The following is a 17,178-nucleotide window of genomic DNA, read 5'->3' on the forward strand; positions in this document are numbered from 1 at the left end:
GCACTGATGGCGTGGAACATGGGTCAGCAGCACAAACCAATTCATTATTTCAACCCTCTGTTCCATTATAGCTTCCACAGAACTGTCATCAGTGGAAGAATCAGAGGGTATTTTTGTAGCAGGAGCTCCTATGCATATTAGGCCACACACCCCTGACGTAGCCAATCCTTCTGGAGCTTACAGTAGGCCCTGTACTAAGATTCTTTTGAAGAATCTCCTATACCAGAATGAAAATCTGTAGCTATCAGCTTTAATGGGAGGGCAAACCTCATTAATCCATAACATCTGTGCAGGTTAAGTAAGGGGAACCAACCTTTGCATGATATTTACTCCTGACAAAGGCACTACACTGGCACCCTAGACCACAAACTGTCTTGTTCTCACCCAGTGTAGTGTGAGCCAAAACCACATTGGAATGATCCAATTTTAAGTGTGGTGGCCACAAAGTCCTGAGCTATACCTGTTGAGGGAGCCTGGGCTCGGAAACTGAAGTCATCCAAGAACATAAGACCAGCAAACCTCAACGTGACCCCCACAACCAACACCATGACACAAAAGACACCGTTTCAGCAATAATATAAAAGACACCCTTTGGGGCTCAAAGGATGAGAGGTCAATCATTTTTTGCAAGCCAAAAAACCTAACAGATCTATCTTTCTAACAGTGCATGAAGCACACAAGGACCACCTCTCCCATATTGAAGAGGAACAGACAGACAGCATGGTGTAGCAGTTAAAGTGTCGGGCTAGGATCTGGGAAGCCAAAATTCGAATCCCCACACATGCCATGGTAGCTTGTTGGGTGACCCTGGGCCAGTCACAAACTCTCAGCCTAACTTACCTTGCAGAGGATAAAATGAAGAGAATGGTGTAAGCTGTTTTGGGGCCCCGTGGGGGTAAAAGACGGGATATAAATAAAGTAAATAAAACTGGCCAGGGCTTTTTTTGAGCAGGAACGCAGTTCTGGCTGGCTTGGCATCAGGGGTGTGTGGCCTAATATTCAAATGAGCTGTCTTGTTTGAAACAATGGTGACGTCATGGGATGTGGCCTAATATGTAAATGAGTTCTTGCTGGGCTTTTTCTACAAACAAAGCCCCAAAACTGGCAACTTTCCCCCAATTCTTGCAGCTGAAAAAACATCCAGCTGAAACAGTTATCCACTAGCACATCAGGTACAGCTTCTCCCAAGAACCGAACCGCTCAACCAGCAGTAAGAATTCCCTAGAAGGAAGAAATAAGTAACATGCTGCAAATACAGAGCCAATAAGAGGATTCTGCCAACCAGCCCCAACGAAGGAGTCAAACAAAGGATGAATTCAAGCCCCCCATCATTTATTTCAGCCGATCTGAGATAATTTCTTGTACAAGCAGCATTCAGGGACATAAGAGAAGCTGATACAGCAATGGCCTTAGCATTCCATGCTTATTACTTCACTCTAATCACCTGTCTTGGGACGTCTCTTTGACCTGCCTTGCCATGTCTGCCAGCAAGAACTGCTGCGTGAGCATGGCTTTCGGGTCCTCGGTGCTTATTTAATGGAAACTCCAAAGCAGCAAAACATCGTATTTGCACAGAGGGGAACAGCTGCTTGCAAACAAGTTTGTTGTGCTCACACTGAAGGTGCCATTTAGAAAGACCTTCTCAATGAAAGTTGCCCACCAAGACACCTCTTATTTTAGCGTGAGGCATGGAGAATCCACATGCCAATTCATCTGTATTTTAGAATCAAGTTTCAAAACTGGAAACATTCTCCACCCTGAGCCACCAGTGTGTATTTAATCAGCTTTTTATTATAGGTTGTCTCCCCCACCTCTTAAAAATCTGCATTTGAAAAAAAAAACTGGAGATGTTTTCTACAACTGAAAAATTTCTGGTCGGAAGCAGTGTGTTCCCTCTAAGCTGAGTTAGCATGAGCTAGCTCACAGATTTTTAGCCTCCAGCACACACATTTTTGTCTTAGCTCAAGAAGAATTGCCCCAGAGCACAATAATTTATGCAGTAGCTCACAACTTTAATGCTAGTAGCTCACAAAGTAAAATTTTTGCTCACAAGACTCTACAGCTTAGAGGGAACACTGGTTGGAAGTTGGGTAAAAGACATAAGAAAATAAACCATTATTAAAGAGGGGAGTTTGAATGACCCCTTGATCTGGCCTTGTCTCTGTCTCAGTCCTTAATTGCCAGCGTCACCAACTGCTTAAAGTCACCAACTCCCCTTCCATTCCTTATCTTTTGCAATATCAGCTGCCTGCAGTGGAGGGAACCGCTTGCCCCCAGGCTTCTGCTTTAGCTCCATGCAGTTTTTTTGAGAATATTAACAGAAAGGTGGGCTACAATATTAATAAATACTGTAAACAGCAGCAACACAAGGTATTTTTTTAAACTGCATTTGCTCATGTCAGTTTCGTGTTGCTTTTGCCTCTCCTTTTTCTTCCTCTCTTTAGGGCAAACTAGATGTTATGGCATTCATAGGTCTGGCTTGTGGGTTCCAATGCCAGTGCAGAACTGAACTCAGCCATTTAAACACGCTTCAGTGTGGTGGGACCAGGCAATCTTGTTTTGGTACCTCAGCTGTTTTGAAAAGGTACTGGGGGGGGGGGAGAGAAGATCACTGGTCCTGCCATGCTGTGGCATTTTAAAATGGTTGACTTCAGCCAGGGCTTTTTTTTTTTCCTTTTTGTAGCAGGAACTCCTTTGCATACACCCCAGATATAGCCAGTTCTCCTGGAGCTTACAGTAGGCTCTGTACTAGAAGCACTGCGAGCTCTTGGAGGATTGGCTACATCAGGGGTGTGTGGCCTAATATGCAAAAGAGTTCCTGCTACAAAAAAAAGCCCTGATTCCAGCTATAAAATGGCACCAGCAGGGTTTGGGTTTTTTTTTTTTTTGAGCAGGAAAGCACAGGAATGCAGCTCCATGTGGCTTGACATCAGAGGGTGTGGCCTAACATGCAAATGAGTTCCTGCTAGGCCTTTTCTACAAAAAGCCATGTGTGAAACAATAGTGATGCCGGGTGCGTGTGGCCTAATATGCAAATGAGTTCCTGCTGAGCTTTTCCTACAAAGAAAGCCCCGGGCACCAGCATCCAGAAGTGGGACCCATGGATGCCATAACATCTACTTTGGCCCTTTGCCATCTCTCCCGGTGCTGACATTTGTGAGGGAAGCCTATCTTTTCTGCGTAGGCTATTCCGTACAGCACCAGGCCTCTTGACAATGTTCCGTAAAGAATAACATCCACACTACTCATGCAACACCATTTCCAGATAACAATCACAACAGCAATAGGATGCGCTCCACAGAACAAGCACTGCATTTTTCCTAAGGACAAAATGCAGAGAATCCTGTGCTCTCATGGGCGAGAACAACTACAGAACGTATGACAGATTCATAACAAATGCTCACTCACTCGCTCAAAAGCAGATTGCATGGAAAGATCCTGCCAAAAAGCTGGCGTCGGCCATTTGCAGGGCGGCTGCAGCCTTGCCGATAGGTATTTTGACCCCCTGCTATTAATACGGATCTTTGAGATCACAGTAGATGGAATATTTTTAACACTCAAGCCTTGCCAAGACATACAGAATATTTGCAAGCGGAATCTCTTATTAGGGAAAGCGGGCACAGCAGTTCGCTTAATCTGCCGGGGACAGGTGCTGCCAGTTGAAGGAAAGATATTCATCCTTTCAGACATCAAGGCAAGGGAACCTTGAGCTCAACTGTTTGCAACCCCAAGCTCCCTTAAATACTTAAAGATTGTTTTACTGATCTCGGGAGGATGGGGATTTAAGATGAGAGACTGCCTTGTTTAGATGAGGGTAGACACAACAGACGCTTGGGGCTTTTCTCTTTTTTGACAAACAGAAAACTGCACGACGCTCAGAGCTACTTAGGTAAAACCCCTCACATTTAATTAAAGATGGGATTACTTCCGATGTTAAGTTCAGAAATTCCACTAATTATATTGGAGTTAAGGTCAACTTTCACCTTAAGCGTAACTTGCACTGCTCTTACTGTTAAAAATTTATTTCAAGAGGTGACATCACTTCAAGCCTGCTGTGGGCTGGTCAGTATTTGGATGGGAGACCACCAAGGAATACCAGGGTTGCTACGCTGAGGCAAGCAATGGCAAACCACCTCTGAACATCTCTTGCCTTGACAATCCAATGGCATTGCCATAATCAGTTGTGACTTAATAGCAAACAAACAGACAAAACCTGTGATGCAAAAGTATACTCCCTCTTTTGCACCATGTAGGTAACCTCTTGACATGAGAACCAACGGCTGATCATGTGGGGACTCTATCTCTGTGTTTTATTATTTATTTAACTTGGAAAATTTGTATCCTACCTTTCTGCCCTTACAAGGACCACCAAGGCGGCTAACAATTCAGAACATATATGATAACAACTGCATTTTAAAACCATTAAAATCAGCTCCCTACACACATCATTAAAACAGTTAAAAGCTGAGTTAAAATACACAGAAAACATAAAAACAGCAAATAAAACACTGGGCAGGAAGGAGGGACCATTGAGGGAAACAAAACAAAAAACTCATCGCCTGCTGGAGGAAGATGGCAACAGAAGGGGACAGATGAGTCTTCTGGGGTCGAGAGTTCCAGGGCTTTGGGGTCATGACAAAGAAGGCCTTCTTCCAGGCTGCCACCTGCCTAGTCTCAGAACAGCACCCAAAGCAGGACCTCTGAAGATTACCTTAGGGTTGCCAGGTCTGACTCAGGAAATATCTGGGGGCTTCGGGAGCGGAGTCAAGAGCAAGGTTGTGACAAGCATGATTGAACTCCAAAGGGAGTTCAGACCATCACATTTAAAGAGACCATGTTCTTTTTAAATACTCTCCTTCCATTGGAAATATGGAGGATAGGGGCACTTTCTTTTGGGGGTCACAGAATTGGACCCCCCCCCCCGGTCCAATCTTTTTAAAATTGGGGTGGGTGGACGAGGAGAGCCACCAGATGCTATGCTGAAAATTTGGTGCCTCTACCTCAAAAAACAGCTTCTCCAGAGCCCCAGATACCCATGGACCAATTCTCTATTATATCCTATGGAGACTGATCTCAATAGGGAATGATGGACTACCAACGGTCATTTCCATCCCCCCCGCCACTTTCTGATAACCCTAAAGCGGGGCAGGGCCTCCAAACCAGGGGATCCCCTGCCCCAACTGGAGACTGGCAAGCCTACCTTAGTGGTTGGGCAAGTTCATTTCTTCTTTACTCTTTTACGGACAGAACGAAATAACACCAATGGAACCTCAGAGGATCACCTGGAGGCCCCAAGTCATATGAGTGATAATGTATATTGGCAGCAGGGCAGGGCTTGCCCTGATTTTGTTCCTCAGTATTACTGCACAGATGTAAATGAAGAAGGCACCCCAAGGAGATTTCTGTAACAGTGAACATGTGTGATTTATTTAACTGCAAAAAGAGCCCCCCACAAAATGCTCCAGATTAAACATCCTGTGCCAGCTGTCAGTTTCTGAGCAATTAAAAGAAAATTCCTAATGAAAATACCTTGTTAATTATAAAGAGAGCAATTCAAGTAGCCAAAACTGTTCAGATCTGACCATTGATGACTTCAGAGGGGAGTTCTGCACACAAAAGTGTGTCAAAGGTACCAATTAATGCTAAATCCAATTGGATTTGATTACTCATGCATTACAGTCAAACCCACATGATTCAAAGGCAAGAGGAAGGTACTTTCTTGCCCTGCCAACGCCTGTCTGTTCCCCACGCTCACACCCACCCTGGGCCTGTCTAAATGTTTGTGACGGTCTAAACTCCAGGTATAGTAAATAGTGGTATTTGTGCCAATAAAAACCAAGATAGCCACTGGTACAAAGGTTCCATTTTATCTTCACCATTTGTCATAGAGAACTGTGACTTGTCAAGTTGAACGCATCTTACTGTCTGTGACGTGTGGCTCACAGTGGGCTCGATAAAATATGCATGTTTTTGGTTTGTTGCTCATGGAGTATATCATCTGTGGCTGGAATTGGGAAGCACTTTGTCCCCAGGGATTTGGCATTGCCCTTAAGTAATACACAAGAACGTAAGAGAAGCCATGTTGGATCAGATCAATGGCCCATCCAGTCCAGCACTCTGTGTCACACAGTGGCCAAAAAAATAGGCACCATCAGGAGGTCCACCAGTGGGGCCAGGACACTAGAAGCCCTCCCACTGTGCCTTCCCTCCCCAGGCACCAAGAATACAGAGCATCACTGCCCCAGACAGAGAGTTCCAACAATACGTTCTGGCTTATAGCCACTGATGGACCTCTGCTCCCTATGTTTATCCAATCCCCTCTTGAAGCTGTCTATGCTAGCAGCTGTCATCACCTCCTGTGGCAGTGAATTCCATGTGTTAATCACCCTTTTGGTGAAGAAGTACTTCCTTTTATCTGTTCTAACCCGACTGCTCAGCGATTTCATTGAGTGCCCACGAGTTCTCGTATTGTGAGAAAGGGAGAAAAGAACTTCGTTCTCTACCTTCTCTATTCCATGCATAATCTTGTAAACCTCTATCACGTCACCCTGCAGTCGACATTTCTCCAAGCTAAAGAGCCGCAAGTATCTTTGTACTCTGGAAGGTCCCAGTCCTTCCACGAAATCAGCAACAACTAATTTACAGACCTCCTCGATCTCTCTTGAATGCATGCAGCTGCCTCAGTGAGACCTGGCAAGGGTCATAGTGGAACAATGAATACGACATGTCGAGAGGGAGAATGATCTTGCCCGGGCTCCAAATTTTTTAGCCCCTCCCCAAATGAGATATGTGGTTTCTCCAGCTTCATACCTGTCATGTTTAGAAATCCTGGTCCCATCGAAGGGACTTTTCTATGGCCCGATGTAATATTTTTCCATCCTGCTGCAAGCCCTTAATAGGCTACCTTGGATGGATGAAGAGCTGCATGGGCTTTGGTGGGTCCTGGATTCTGTAGGCTTGAGTACATGTGTCCCAGTAATATTTCAGATGCCATTTTATCTACTTGCATGACTTATCTGTCCAAAAGGGCTTCCGTTCCAAAAACGATGGGACAAAATTTAATGAGGCCAAAATTTGCTTTCTCAGCAAGATTTGCAAATTTCTAAGCTGCTCACAGGACATTTATTTTATGTATTTTATTTACACCATATATATCCCAGCAGGAACCCAAAGGAGTTTGTATTGTTCTCTTTGCCTCTATTTTATTCCACAACCCTGGGAGGTTATGTTAGGCTGAGACCAATTCCACATTTAGCACTTGCCTCCTTTCTATGAGGGACTCCTTATGGTGGCTGTTTTTCCCAGATTCTGCACTGGCATCTCTGGAGTGGGACTGTGTGTCCCTTGCTTGCTCCCTGCCTCGCACAAACTGAAGAGTCGAGAACGAGACTGGAACAAAGGCTATTGCAGAATCAGTCTGACTGTTGCCCAAGGTCACCCAGAAAGCTTTCATAGCAGAGTAAAGAATCCAACCTGCACCTCCCAGATCCTAACTGGACCGGTGAAGAATTCCTTCCAGACAACTAGGAAGAAAGGCTTTACACAAGTCTCTCTGCCTCTTCATTTTGGCTATCTATTACTTTCCCAAGTACATGTGAGCAAATGGTCTGGTCAAGGTTTTTGTGGGCTTGTAATTTTCATGGACTTCTTCTGCAAAGTTGCCCAAGAGAAACATGTAACTGAATGATGATGATGATAATGGATTTATATCCCACCCGCCAAATCTCAGAGTGGCTCACTATCTCCTTTATCTTCCTCCCCCACAACAGACACCCTGTAAGGTGGGTGGGGCTGAGAGGACTCTCACAGCAGCTGCCCTTTCAAGGATAACCTCTGCCAGAGCCATGGCTGACCCAAGGCCATTCCAGCAGCTGCAAGTTGAAGAAGCTTTTGGATTTATATCCCGCCCTCCACTCTGAATCTCAGAGCAGCTCACAATCTCCTTTATCTTCCTCCCCCACAACAGACACCCCGTGAGGTGGGTGGGGCTGAGAGGACTCTCACAGCAGCTGCCCTTTCAAGGACAACCTCTGCCAGAGCCATGGCTGACCCAAGGCCATTGCAGGAGGTGCAAGTGGAGGAGTGGGGAATCAAACCTGGTTCTCCCAGATAAGAGTCTGTGCACTTAAACACTGCACCAGACTGGCACAATGAATAAATATGTACTGTAAGTATAAGTGTTGACTATCCCCAAATTAAGAGCAGCATATGTGATGGCCCGTTGTAATGCACTTTTGACTACGCAGATGAAGGGCCATATCCTGGGTATTCCTGCAACTCAGCGTTTCTGTGACTGCCCACTATAGACTGTAGATTCTCGGGCACGTATCTTTTTTCATTGCCCTAAATTTAAATCAGCAAGAGAATTTTTTTTTTAAGAAATGGTTATCGAAATTTTCACCCTTTTCTGAACCTACAAGACTGAGACTCTTGTTAAATAGCCTTTGTCAGGACTGTATAGTAGATGTGGCAAATTTCTGTTTTACTGTAATCTTACACTCGTAAATTTTATGGCTGTATGGCTTTGAAACCTAATAAATGATTGATTGATATGTACAGTGTCTTCTTAGAAAACTTTCCGAACAAAACCCCACAAAGGGTTCTGAATAGAAAAAGTTGGCTCTCAAAAACTTCTGCCAGTTTGAGCTATCTCGCGATGAATGGAGTTTGCGTCAAGAAAAAATGGGAAGACTGTGGTCTTCATCTCAAAACGTCAGAATTCCCTGCCAACATCCACTGCAATGAAAGATTAAACCACACCTTCCAGACATGCACTTCCTGCTTGAGTAGCTCTGTCTGCTTTACGTCACAGGGACATATTTATAAGGGTTAAGCAACAAGGTCTAAATATTCCAGAGGATTTACCGATAGCCTGGCTTCCAGCTGCTTCATATCAGGTGAAACGCAAAGGATTTTTACAGAGCAGTCCTTCTTCCGGCTTTCCAGAGGCAATCACCTTGAGACATGCGATGGGCACGAAACGCAGACAGGAAATGCCAAGCAGAGCTTTGTTTACTTTGGGTTTCATATTCAATCCACCATATTTCAATTGAGATTATCTGATTTTCTGTTCTTAGTAGGGAATGTGATCACATCTTGCATCATGATTTTAAAAATATCTTTCTAATAAAAAGGTACCTTCACATATTGCTAGCACGAACTGAATTAGTTTGGATGTGTGCAGACTGCCTAACAAGTAATATGATGGGAGAAATCTGTAATCACTGCTACATTTTTGGATTACTGCAAAAGAATCTATATGCAAGGAAGGCCAAAACTTTCTGTACCATCCACAAAACCACAATGAATCAAACCATAGCTTCATGGACTAATTAAATTAATCTAGCAACTGCAAAATTTGTCCCAGTCCTTTTAGCCCTTGCATTAAAAAAATTAAGCAGTATCTTCTGCTGCGTGAGATCTGTGAATCAATGGGCTTCTAAGGGTATAAAAGGGAAGGATTAATCAAATGATCAAACCAATTTAAGTTTGCAACTCTACTAACATCCATTCAGAAGTTAGTTGAGTAGAGTTGCCAGGTCTGTGGAGCCGGGAAAAGGTGGGATTTAGGAAGGGAAGGGGCCTCAGCATGGTCCAATGCCATAGAGTCCACCCTTCAAAGCAGCCATTTTCTCCTGGGGAATTGATCTCTGCCAGCTAGAGATCAGTTGTAAAAGCAGGAGATCTCCAGGCCCGACTTGGAGGCTGGCAACCCTGAGTCGAGGTCTGCTTTTTAGAACCCATCTAGGCTGACTGGATTCTTCTTGTGCCCTCCCAAGGACTGAAATGCAAGTCCCTTATAGTTGGGACCTCTTGTCATTTCAGAACAAAGGGAGAAAACTGGGAATATCTGAATCAGCTGTCCATGGGGCTGAATATCTCTTTGTCTCCTTTTCAACAGGCATTTTAAGCCTGGACTTTCTCCAAAGGCACATACCTGTGGCTCATAGCCTGTAACCCCCATTACACTGCTACAACCAACATCAAACTGGGACAGTTTTATAGCCAAACCTCTTCTGGAGAAGCAACTCAAGTGCCTTTTTGTAAATCTCTTTGCAAATTGTGTTTTTTGTATATTGTGTATGTAACCTGCTTTGTGTCCCTAAGAAAAGGAGGGTATCAGGATGGGAATAATAAATAAATGGCTCAGGTATTGGCCTTCGGTTTCGCTTGAAAAGACATGGATGCATTTTTTAAAATGAAGCTAAATGACTTTTTATCCATTTCTCATTGCCTAATGTTCACCTCATGAAAGTCCAACAACTTTCTCAATCCATCAGTTCTACAGGCATAAGGACATAAGAGAAGCCATGCTGGATCAGGCTAATGGCCCATCCAGTCCAACACTCTGTGTCACACAGTGGCCAAAAAACCCAAGTGCCATCAGGAAGTCCATCAGTGCGGCCAGGACACCAGAAGCCCTCCCACTGTTGCCCCTCCCAAGCACCAAGAATACAGAACAACACTGCTCCAGACAGGCCAGGCAAATAGTTCTGAAACAAATGCTTAAAGGTAAATGGGACTCACCTTGTTACTTATAGAAGAGCAATCAATTCCACCGAGGCTTCTTTGTCCAGATGGAGGCACCTGATACACATCTTGCCCCTGAAGACCATGACTAGTTGGTATCTGGTAGATCCCCTGACTCATGTATGAAGGCGGCACTTGATAGACAGGGTCGCGAGGAGAAGCATGCCCACTTGGTACTTGGTACACCTTCTGGTGGTTAAAGGGTACTGATCCTGCACTTGGCATTTCTTGGTTAGGAGGAGTCTCCTGCACAGGACCTATCAGAAGTTTCACACGGTTGCCAGGAACAATGCCTTGCCTCCCATGTAAAGAGCAGAGCCACCATCCTTCCAATCCTTCAGTGTTCTGTTCTATCACTGTCAAAATGTCACCTTTACGGAAGGCCAACTCTTCTGCACATTCTGGGACATTATCGTAGAGGGCTCTTGCCATAAGATTCTGTAGAGACAACAGAAAGACAGAGGGAACTTAAGCATACCGTCAATTCTGGGTACATTTGGTTTCTTTAAAGTAAAAACAACGGTGTCACACAGAAGGCACTCATTATTACAAGTATGACATATAAATCTACATTTGTGTGTCTGAATCCCACTGTCATAAAAAAGACACCTTCCATCCCTATTCTTCTTTAATTTTTTAAGCACAGAAATATTAAGATTGGATGGCACAAAATAGCACTTTGTCTGGGATCCGCTGCTTGAAGCAACTATTACACTTGACTTTGGTGTAAAAAATTACCTAAACATGTTTTAGGGATGCATAACTATGGCATTCTTCACACAAAACATTTTAAAAAAAACCCACACAAATAAAAAATTAATATTTCTGCCTTGAAATAAAGTTCGAATACTAAGAAATTTTCTGTCAACACAGTTAAAATGAAAACTAATAGCATTCATGTATAACCAGGTGATCTCTTCATGTTCCTTGAAGATTACAAATTAAAAAGTAATGTCTTTTGTGCTCTAACCTGGATAGCCCAGGCAAGCCCGATCTCATCATATCTTGGAAGATAAGCAGAGCCAACCCTGGCAAGTACCTGGCAGGGAGACCTCCAAAGGAATACCAGGAGCAGGCAATAGCAAAACACTTATCTGAAAAAGCATCCAAACCCCAGTAGAGGTTGCCAGAAGTACCCATGACTTCCAGCTATGTGTGCATACACACACAAATACTAAAAAAAGAGAAAGCTATGTCTTTTCTTTGGTGCAGTTTCTCCTAGGAAATGATGCTTACCATCTTCTCCGGCAGACATCAGGCACGGTAAATGCCTGAAACAAATTTTTTTTTTAATGCTGAAGAATGGGTTGCAAAACTCTAATTTCTGCATTTGGAAAACCTCTTTTAATATTTCACAAGATTTATAATTTCTTTGATGACAGAAAAGGGCTGATGCTGTTCTAAGGCTTAAACCCTAATCCAGTCATTAATTCATTTCATTGCCTTGAGCAAATCCCTTTTCCCAGCCTCTGCTTGCATTCTAGAAATTAAGAATTATGAAGACCTACTTTGCTGGATTGTTGTAAGGATGAGCAAGACAAAATTTGCTAAGTACGCTGTCAACAACTGACATCTTATTCCAAATGAGCAACATCAACAGGTTCTGATTTTTCATGTAAAACTAATGAAAGAATATGAAACACCTCTCCTTCTCTTTCCTCCTCCTAATAATTCAGTGTAACATTTCTTAATAAGGTTTCTAAGGCCTAGACATTTACCTGACCACTGCTTAAACAATGTGCCTCAGAATTGGCTCCCTACTGCAAAATCTTGTGGTTTCTTGCACCTTATGATTATGGAGAACAACCTTAAAATATATTTGCCCCCAGCATAAAGGTAAAGAACATGAGACATGTAATGTTCTCTATCTGGGAAGCCTTCACCTGACATTAAACCCAAATCTAAAGACTGGTAGACACATTACCTTGGTAGCAAGAGATTTCAGCAGCAACATTCCTTCACAGTTCACAGCAATAACAAGACAAGTGCCAACCACAAAGGAAGAGCTCTCTCTGCAATTGTTTCCATTGCAATTGTCAAGACTTGGTGTGATGGACTGCACTTTTTAACAGCTTAGAAGTGCTATGTAAACAGCTGAAGGACTGTGATGGGTTAATTCTTCACAGAAACAGAGGGCCCTAAGTGACAGGTTGCTTTAAGCAATTTGGTTAGCATCAGCAGAAAAGAGAAAGTCTGGAGAGTCTGCCTTGACTGAGTTGAGTACTGACAGTCTGATTTCAGTTCTAGGTGAGAAGAGTGAAGTACTGACAGTTTCAAAAGTCAGCCCTGACTGAGAGCAGTTTAACACAGACAGGAGAACTGCGGGGAAATTGGCAAGGAAGTTTGGGAAGTAGACAAAGACTCCCATTCGAACTAAGAGAAAGGAACAGATCTTCTAGTGAAAGGATAATATCCCTACCCAGTCAAATACGGAGTTCGTTCTGAAAAGTAGAGAGATCCCTGGTGTGGTTAGAAACTGCCTTTGGAAGACCTTAAGAGTCTGTTAAAAACTCAAGTACTGGTGTTTCAAAATAAGGGATTTGGGTACTGGAAAGCATGTACCAGCTTTCTGGAAACCAAACGAGTTAGAGAATAAAGAAAATATACTGAAGTGTTTGGAACAAAAGCCTCTCAACATAAAGATTTAAAATCACTGTGAAAAACCTAAGAAACTCTCATTACCTGAAACGTAAGAACTGAAGTCTGTTCCTGTACTGGTTTTACCTCAGAAATTTCAACCCCTGATTTTTCCTGACCTTTCCTTTCTATGTTAAAGAAAATATTTTGTTATTTTTGAATTTCAAAATGCCTCAAGTTAAAGGGGGCTTCCAATCTTTCTCTCAGGTTCCAGGGCTGAGCCAACTGCCAAAATATCGTACTGTGACAGGGTGGGACAGCCAGAGTTCTTCAGCAAGGACAAGAACACATTACTAGGGTGGCTCAGTCAGGAAGGGAAAGAAAAACAGAGGGAAAATGTTGCCTGTGAGGGAGGGAAGTGGACAGGGCTGTCATACTTGGCATGGAGATTGGCCTTTTCTCATGTTGTCTTTCATTTTTTATGTTACAGCAGAGCAGGAAGCAGCAACACTGTTCTGGCCCCCAATGCGAGCAGAGTATCATGACTTTTGGGCCTCAATACACATTAGGACTACCAGATCTCCTGGTCCCTCTCTTCACTCAAGTGAGAGCAAAAACGGGGGTCAAAGCGACACTGCCACATCACTTCTGGTTGTAACTTGATGTGATGTCACAAATCTCCAACCAGAGAAACAAGAGAATTTATTGAGGGTCATGATGTCATTTCCAGGTACAACCAGGTGACATTGCAATGCCGTTCTGCCCTCCAGTTTTGCTCCCACCGAAGAGAAGAGCCATTTGGGAACCCTACTTTGTATCTATGACAGATCTCCTTGGTTCTTATTCCCATTATATAATTCCATAACATAAGCTTTCCTGTACTTATCTAAAAATATGCCGTCTCCATTCACAGACAAAACACGCTTTTGCCTGTCTCTCTTTTTCGTTTCTGTATACATGACTGTCTGGCACATTCAGTACTAAGGGTGACAGCCAAACAAGGCATTCAGAGGAAAGCAGACAATCTGTATAGGCCGTCATTCTTGGAAACCTTCACAAAGGCCTAGAACACTTCATTTCTTGGCCCAGGTTGCTAAAGCAAAGCGCACTGACAGCCATTAACCTGTCTCCTCACTATAGGCCAGAGAAGGGTTCATAGCACAGATGAACTGTAAACTATTGAAAACTAAGAGGAAATGTTTCTGAAGCATTAAAACACAGACACGGAGCACATTCAAGGACGGCCATGCTTTCAAGCTGAAGATTTGTGGCTTCTGTGAAGTCTTTCAACAAATTATGGGTTTGTTCCAAATTATTACTGAAGCACATGCTTTAAAGCAAATGTACGAAGCGTTCCAGATTTTCAGAACTTCTACTAAGGTAGCAAGTTTGTAGGGCTGCTTTGCACTGTAACTGCGGCATTACAGAAAGTTCAGTCTGGGTAAAGGACTGAGACATTTCATTTATTTAGGACTCAGTTATGTTGTGAGATAACAGACTGCTTTCTTTGTACCGTCCTTCTAAATTATAATTTATTCATTCTGTTGTGTAAGCTGTTTTGACTCCCACAGTGTGGAAGAAAAGTGTGTGTATATATGTGGGGGGGGGGGAAGCATTTTAATTAACAAGTGAACAACACAAAATGTTGATAGAAGATTATGAAACTCCAACTTCCCTCCCCCCCTTCCACCAACTGGGAGTTTAATGGTGCCTAATTTACTTCACTGTATTACAGATTCACTGCCTTATAAAAAAGATTATCTGAAAAGTAACTGCTTTTTTTAGAGCCAGGGTTGTGTAGAGGTTAGAGTTTTGCGTTAATAATCTACCAGACTGACCTCCCATGAAGACAACCACCTCCCTGTTCCTAAATTATTCATTTGTAATGTTAAAAGTGATAGGTTAGATGAACTCCTGCTTGCAAAACCAGCATTTTATCACAATGCTACAATCTCTTCCTTCACTACAAGATCTAAGGGGAGAAGTAAATAGCTTTTCCCCTCTCTGTTTCTTCTGAGGACTTCCATTTGTTAGCTCACTTGTTCTAGAATCAACAAAGTCAACCCACAATAAAACGACACCTCTATGACAATTTTCAATGTCAATTTTCAATGTCTCCATAACCACTGGGATTTTGACATTAGGAAGTGACAAAATTTAGTATGTGTGTGTGTGAGTGTGTGTGTATTGTCCTCTACAAGGACAAACTGACCTCCCAAGCACAAAACTAGTCTTTGATTAAAAACTGAAAAGTATCAATCAGTTTCACCGTTAAGAAACATAGCCTTTCCAGCACTCTGTTTCTCGTTTTTGGGCTAGATGTGGATAAATCACACCAGTTTCAGTAGCCTAAGTTTTATAGGGTGGTAATACAGCTAGTAAGTGCCATGATAGTTCAACTTTGACCTTGCCTAGCCCAATGTATCAGGTCCGTGTTTCACAGCTGGGTGGATAGGTGACAGATATTACGTTTGACCAGGCGAGCAGAACCACCTCTGTTTCAACATTTAATTGGAACAAATGCACTGAAAGCAGTAGGAAGGAAAAATTAAGAGCGACAGAAGGTCAGCAATAATTCGGAGGGCCTTACCAAGGCTAACAAAAGGGAATCAGTTAAGGCTTCTCCTCCTCTGTCCTTGGCTGGAAGGCTATGATGGCTTCCTTTAACAGGGCTTTGTGGAACCAAGTTTGAGCCCAGTGGCACCTTTAAGACCGAAAAAGTTTAATTCTGAGCATAAGCTTTGATGTGTAATGCACATTTCTTCATATTCTATTTGAATTTACTATCTGAAGAAGTGTGCATGCACACGAAAGCTTATACCCAGCATTAAACTTTGTTGATCTTAAAGGTGTTTGTTGATCTTAGGCGTTTGTTGATCTTAAACTCAAACTCTGTTCTGTTGTTTCAGACCAACACAGCTATCCACCTGAATTTATCCTCACGGTGGGCTTTATGGATCACAGCTGCAGAACAACGTTAAGGTAGCTAAAACAAACAACCATATAGTGCCGTCTATTAAATCTGCCCAATGACTTTAGTGGTGAATACTTTCACTGTCGCAGGAACACTGGCCCTCAGAGGAATAGTAGAACTTTGAGATGGTCTTCCCGGTATTCAAAGCAGCTCTTACAGCAGAGTTCAGGTGGACCTTCCAAGAAAGGTTTGCCTGAAAAGTAATTCCTAAATATTTGAAGTGGTCTGCCTGCTCCGCAGGTTGATCTGCTACTGCCCATTTGTATTTCTTTACATCTATTTAAAAAATCAATGGGTTTAGACTGAAGTAACTCTACCTAGGATTGCACTGTTAGTTGAAAATACATTTCCCTTCCATTACCTCTTTGGCAGTGGTATCAACAGATACCACTAAATGACTGTTAGCTGCTCTGAGTCCGCTTGCGGAGAGGGCGGGATAGAAATATAAATAAATAAGCAAGCAAGCCTGTTTTTCCAACACTGCATTATTCTGCAGCGGGAGAGATAATCAAGGGATTTGGAGTAAGGTATCAGGAATATGAGGATGGTAGCTCTATTTCTCCTTAAAAGCTGAGTCAGGTAGTCTGCAGAAAATGATGGGATGAAAAAGGACCAATAAATTAAAGCTCAATCCACACAAGACTTAGGTGCTGTTGGCCAATGGAGAGAGAAACTGGTCAGGAACAATACAGCCATACTGCCCTAGAGAGGAGTTGCGCATTCCTTGACAGAGCAGATTCATAGGCTAGGGAAGTTTCTGGATATTGGCCTATGGTTGGAGGACCAGGTCTCCTCTGCAAACTTCCAGGTGGGGTGTAAATATCTCCTGGAATTACAACTGATCACTAGACAACAAATATCAGTTCTCCTGGACAAAATGGCTGCTTCTGAAGGGGATTCTAAAGAATTATACCCAGCTGAGGTCCCTCCTCTTCCAAAACCCCACCCTCCCCAGGCTCCACCCCAAATCTCCAGGAATTTCCCAAGCGGAGTTGGTGACTCTACATTTGTGATATGATGTGCATTCTGTCAGCTTTGGCATCTACATCCATTCCTTGAAAAGTAGGATCTGGCCACCAGTGTTCCCTCTAAGCTGC

The 17,178-nt window shown here is 43.1% G+C and overlaps 1 protein-coding gene and 1 long non-coding RNA gene across 2 annotated transcripts in view; both read right to left on the reverse strand.

Annotated features, from left to right (window-relative positions):
* Positions 1 to 17,178, reverse strand: part of LOC132574764 (uncharacterized) — a 272,751-nt gene that overhangs the window by 191,244 nt on the left and 64,329 nt on the right. The gene's annotated exons all lie outside the window — the stretch shown is intronic.
* Positions 1 to 17,178, reverse strand: part of NEDD9 (neural precursor cell expressed, developmentally down-regulated 9) — a 72,348-nt gene that overhangs the window by 30,103 nt on the left and 25,067 nt on the right. Inside the window, exon 2 of the mRNA XM_060244212.1 lies at positions 10,528 to 10,968. Within this exon, the coding sequence (XP_060100195.1) occupies positions 10,528 to 10,968 (441 nt within the window). The remainder of the gene's footprint in view (positions 1 to 10,527; positions 10,969 to 17,178) is intronic.

The sequence above is a fragment of the Heteronotia binoei genome, chromosome 7 (genome assembly GCF_032191835.1).
Source record: "Heteronotia binoei isolate CCM8104 ecotype False Entrance Well chromosome 7, APGP_CSIRO_Hbin_v1, whole genome shotgun sequence".
NCBI lineage: Eukaryota > Metazoa > Chordata > Lepidosauria > Squamata > Gekkonidae > Heteronotia > Heteronotia binoei.